The following is a 5,858-nucleotide window of genomic DNA, read 5'->3' on the forward strand; positions in this document are numbered from 1 at the left end:
TTGACAACTAACCAGCATTAACTTTGCCTTATAAGACTTCGAGTTAATGAGGTAATGGCGGTTCTAGTTTTTTGGGGATGACGGTGACTACAATGTAGGACAGAAGGCCAACTCAGACACACTATGGCTATGGCTAAAAGTACTTGCTTGCACACTTGTGAGCGGGCATAACATCGACGGTGGAACTATCCTCACAGCACGCTTGTGGAGGCCAAGGCAAAAGCATAGACGCCGCCGCCTACGGGTGTCATTTCCTCGTTGGAGAAGTCCTTTTTGTCTCCTCGTCATGTCGTGTTTGGATTTTTGCAAACCTAGCCCAACTCTTGGGCCGATGATAATGGCGTAGCTTGACATCGTGCGCTTCCTGAAGGCATCGTCAAGCTAATCCTTAGCAGTTCCATAGTCTTGCTCTGCTTTGACTCTTAAGGATGGCCTTTGAGAAGCTGGAGCTGCTGCGTCGAGGCGGTCATTGAGCTTGGCAACGATAAATCGAAGCCATGCTTGTTTTTACGCGGGGTTTGGCTGGTGTTCTCTTGGGAAGTTAGAGTTGTTGTGCAGGTGTGAGCTTGGTAACGATGACCCGAGTAGGACCTCGCCCTTTGAGTTTTCGCTCCAGTGTGGGGTAGCTTGGTCGGTAAGGCTTTCCTGACCCTGGTGTTTCCTAACAAAATCAAAGTCACCCGTGATGGTGTGATGACGATAATGTTATGTATCTGCCCGTGTGGGGGAGACTTGTTTGATCTTCCAGCTTGCTACCTCGTTTTGCAAAGCTTATGGTGAATAGTGTTTGTTGAACCTGGCTTTTATATATGTTTTTCGTAGCCTATAGTTTAGGTTTGTCAATCTCTGATTGGTGCAGTAGTTATGATTTTCGCATAGTTTTCCCTAATTAACTATGCACCTTAAGATTTTGTCTCATTTTCTTTTGAAATAAGACAACTTCTTTATATAAAACATCACCTGACCATTCGAAAGAAAATGTATCTGTCGCTCTTGCCATCCATCGAGCGAATCAACCGTCAGCCCGTCGCTGCCGTAACGAGTCCCAAACGACGCCAGCCACGCAAAACTCGGCCTTAGGTGGTTTTCGGCCATTTGGGCTAGGAAGCAAGCAGTCGTGGGCCTCAACATGTTTGGCCTGTCTTGTACGTGATGTTCTTTTTTTTTTTTTTTTGACTAATCTTATTCATCCAACGGTTGCAAAGTGATCTAATCTAATTGATCCAGCGGCTGAAATTTGATGATGATGTTGCACATAGAGGTTTAAGCTTTAGAGTCTTAATACTTGTAGTTAGTGGGCACTAATTTATAGAGAAAAAGGATTATGGGCGAACCTTATGATGTTTACCCAATTCACCCGCACCGCGTACAAAATACAAAAACACGTACTTCCTCATATTTTAATGTATGACGCCGTTAACTTTTTGACCAATATTTGACCATTCGCTTTATTCAAAAATTTTGTGCAAATAGATCACATAATTACACTACGATTGTACTATAATTACATCTGTTAAATTTTAAGGAGAAAATTTATCGACAAATGTATAGGTCACATATCCCTAGACTAAATATATGGTGTAAACCACATATGCAGGTGAAACCTAGAAACTACCGTTTCATAAAAAAAAAATGGATGTATGAGATTTGTCCATATCACCAAGAGTCAAAATTTTACTCGCAGAGTAAAAATTTTACTAGGTTTTGATAACGTGAACAAATTTTAAGCGTCCATTTTTATATCCAATGATAGTTTCTAAGTTTTCACGACTGCATGTTTTCCCGACTAACCACAACCCGAATAAACAAGACCTTCCGAAATCGATAAGAGTTCAAGCGCAGCGGAGCTTATAACACACGTTGAAAAATTGTATCACCGGAAGATGGTGAAAAGAATAATATTTATGTTTTCCTCTAAACAATCAATTGGCACTAAATTCTAATCCAAATGAAATGGCATATACTATATAGTCCAACAATCTAATCATCCACAGAAAACAATATTCTTTGAGCATGAATTAGTACAGGTGAGCCTTGTTTAGTTCTCTCTACAATCTGTTGGATGAGCATCTTACTATCCTGGTCATCATCTTCTTCAAATTCATCTTCATCATCTCCGTCACTGTCCTGAGTTCTGTTAGGCTCTCCGCTCTTCAAAATTCGCTCCCAAGTGGGCACTTTTTTCAGCTTCCTTGCACTGCCATCCTCCAAGCCCCAGATCAAGCTGCGGTCCACCGAGTAATCTTCATGAACCTGAGGCTTCCCATTGGTACTTGTGGTGCAAGGGGAATCAGCAATTCTCATGAATTCCTCGTAAGCTTCATCGTAAGCCTCTAGCGCGTCTCCAGCTAGATTTAGACAGAACGGTTCTGCCAAGGAGTTAGTTTCTTGTATATACACTGGACTTTCCTGGTTGGGAGAACCAGAATCGCTGTCTGAGCAGGTTCTTTCACACAAGATCTGCTCGGTGGCCATCACTTGCACCTGCGTCTGCTTCTCACTCTGGGCAAGTGCTGTCTCAAGTTCCTTGATTCGCTCCTCGAGTCTCTGTTGGATTACCTTGTGGAGTCGGAGGCTGAGATCCCTAGGTGAGACAGGATAGTTTGCATCATGTGTGTAATCTGGGGAGCTCTCTCTACTATCCCTGCCATGGGCACTCTCACTGCTGTAATCAGCAAGGTCTCTATGGGCCATATCAATCTTCAGTTCTCCCTGGACAATATCTCCAATGAGATCCTGGTCAACCTAGAAAAGTGAAGATCTATTCAATAGGCTTATAGAAAGCAGATTCAGATGTAATGCATAATGTTTCAGTATAACTGTTACCTCACTGAAGTCAAATGTTTGTTCATTCAAGTGGTTTGAAGTTATATTTAATTCCAATCTTGCGAGCTCAGCTTCAAGTTCTTCTTCGATTTTGCTCATGGGCTCCGAATCAGTTACATGAGCTTTGCTCTCATCATCTAGCATTAACAAACAATACAAAATTTTCAGTTTGTGTATGTAAAAGAAAGTTGTTTGTTTTGATAGTTGATTCATTAGTACGTTACCATCATTTTTTACAGACATTTCATTAGGCAATTCCTTTACTGTTAAACCCTCTCTCATCTCTAGCTCATCGTGCAGATCTTGAACCAAGTTCTCCATTCGTTTCACTGTACCCTTTAATGCATCAAGCTCATTCTTTTTTGATAAAGTGGATGATATAATACCAATACTGACACCAGTAGAGAAGATGTGCAGTCGATCAAGTAACCCTGCAGATCAAATGTAAGTCATGCTTCAAAAGAGGGGACGCCAATAACAATGCATAGCATTCATATGAAAACATCAGCATCCATAATAAGCTCCAGATACTTAATAGACTTTACTTAGGTTTGAGAAAGAGGCCATCAGAAGAGAAAAATGCCCACAAAATCATATTGCCTATAAGGACTGAACGATGAGTGGACTGTAATGTCTTCTAAATTAGCTCATCAATTAAGAGCTCTAGTTCTCAGAGTACAAAGTAATAAGGACAAATTAAACAATTTCTTGAAATAATCATCAATATATTTTAAACCACTTGGAACATTGTTAAACATTGGAAATCGACTTAAGAGTAGGGCATAAGTGAAGCACATGATAATTGAACTAGTTTCATCACAACGAACAGAAGTTCAACAAAGGAGTCACCGAAAAGTATTCCAGTATAACACCGGGACATAGATGTCAGTGTTGACCACATCATCAGATGATAGATGTAAGTTTCCTAACCTATGTGGTCAAGCCAAGAAACACAGGACAAAGGACTGGGTGCACAGAAAACCACTGAATATAACAGCCAAACTCTAATAGGCACGGTGATATAATTGTATGGTTTCCATTTATTTTAGGAAATATGTACTCAACCTCACTCGAAAAATAGTTTTACTTCATCCCTTTCTCTTGAAACATTTAACCTAATAAAAGTGCAAGTATGTTAAAAATAAAATTTCAGGAGTTGTGCTTGATGTGACATGTCAGAGTATATGAGGGTCAACTCCAAGGAACAATGACTTATTTTGATCCAATCAATTGTATCTAGGATTCTAGGTGACAGAAAAGCATGTCGGAGACAAAACTATTTAGAATATGGAGCTATGTGCTTATTGTATTGCAACAATTGCAGCATGACGCTGAAATTACCTGTTGATTTTGATGGCTTACTACTCTGGAGGGCAGACAAACTCATCCCTGCATTGTGAAATTCCTGCCTCTCCCTTTTTGATTTCTTCAGCTCAGGTAGAGGAGCGATCCCAATTACACTTACCGCCATGTCTGAGCTGTTTCGATACCCCTCCTTCTCGAATCCGATACGAAATGGTACAGGCACTGGTTGATAACGTGACTTACTAATGACTCTCCTTCCATCTGTTACAATGAACGGCCTAGCAGAAGCGGGGGAGGGAACTGGCCCAAACATGCACTCATCAATTTCAAAATCCTCACTATAAAGTTGAGGAATGTAGGAGTTCTCCATCGGCACGAGTGGCCTAATCAAGTGCCTACGCGACCGTCTGCTCCTAAGAGCACCCCGACCTCTCCCAGGTCCAGAACCAAGACCAGGGCTCCTTGGAGAGACCTCAACAGCCGAGCCATCTCTAAAGGAATCCATCAGATTCTTGCCTTCACCAACAACCCTACTACCACCTGCGAGCATCATCTTTTCCTCATTCTTCTGAGAGCCACTCCTCTTAAAGATCCAAGGCTGCAGGCTCAATATGGACCCAGGATCTCTGACATACTCACCGGGACTAACCAACACACCCCCAGTACCACTACCGCTAGTAGACGCAACAATTCTGCTAGTCGAAGCACCAGACCGCGAGCGAACCGAGCTCCTCGGAGTATTGCAAGGAACATTCTCCTCGTCGAAACCGAATTCCCCAACAAGCTGCCCAAGAATCATCCTGTGAAATGAGCCTTTCCCTGCCTCAACATTCTTATGACGCTTGTTATCCATCGGAAACCTGGCAATGCCTCAGCTAATTCTTCCTCAGCAAAACAAAAGTAGACGCATCTGCTCGCTCCACAGCTTGAACAGCAGGGGGGGTGGACCTGACCTAGACGTGGTGGTCAGCTCAGCTCAAACCCTCTCCCCAAATTTTTTCTCTCTCTGCAAACACAAGATGGTATTTAGTTCTACTTCTTCTACACCACGAAACCATCAAAGAAAATCCGAAAGAAGCTAGTAGGGTTTCACTAGCGAGAGAGAGAAACGAAACCAATCCAAGCCCGGATTGATTCCCAGTCCACGCCGCGCGCCGCGGCGGCGGCGGTGGTGGAAGGAGGAGGGAGAGAGGGGATACCTTCGAATTCGATTCGAAGCCGAGATGGACGGACGGAGTCGCCCCAGCCTCCGCCGCGTCCAGACCAGCCTCGCCGCCGGCCCGCCGCCGCGCAGGGACTACTGCCAAAGGCCGGCGGCTGGCCACCGGGGGAGGGGCACAGCCACAGGGAGGGGTAGGAAGGCTCGCAATGCTGCCGCCGGCGCGGCGAGCCGGCGACGAGGCGGCGGAGGCGGCGGAGAGGAATCAGTGGAGAGGAGGAGGCATTTGGGAATGGGAGGAGTGAGATTTGGGGGGGTTTGGGTTGGTCCGGAAGAGGCAACAAGAACACCCCAAAACAGCAAAAAATAAAATAAAAACATTCTAATTTAGAATAAATTGTACTCCGGCCCTAAAATAAGTGCAGTTTTATACTGTTCATGTCTCACGTTTGACCGTTCGTTTTAATTGAATTTTTTTACGGTTAACATTTTTGTTGTTATTAGATGATAGAACCTACCATGTTTCATTTTACACCGGGTTTAGGATATATTTTTATTTTACACAAGG

The 5,858-nt window shown here is 43.5% G+C and overlaps 1 protein-coding gene across 1 annotated transcript; it reads right to left on the bottom strand.

The window, feature by feature from the left end:
* Window positions 1-1,825: 1,825 nt before the first annotated feature.
* On the bottom strand, window positions 1,826-5,614 carry LOC127757973 (uncharacterized). Its single transcript, XM_052283568.1, has 5 exons — window positions 5,331-5,614; window positions 4,168-5,137; window positions 3,051-3,257; window positions 2,827-2,963; window positions 1,826-2,745 (listed from the first exon to the last, which is right to left on the bottom strand). Exons 2-5 carry the CDS (start codon window positions 4,982-4,984, stop codon window positions 1,981-1,983), a joined length of 1,926 nt encoding a protein of 641 aa, XP_052139528.1. The 5' UTR covers window positions 4,985-5,137; window positions 5,331-5,614; the 3' UTR covers window positions 1,826-1,980.
* Window positions 5,615-5,858: the final 244 nt, after the last annotated feature.

Source organism: Oryza glaberrima, chromosome 12 (assembly GCF_000147395.1).
Source record: "Oryza glaberrima chromosome 12, OglaRS2, whole genome shotgun sequence".
NCBI lineage: Eukaryota > Viridiplantae > Streptophyta > Magnoliopsida > Poales > Poaceae > Oryza > Oryza glaberrima.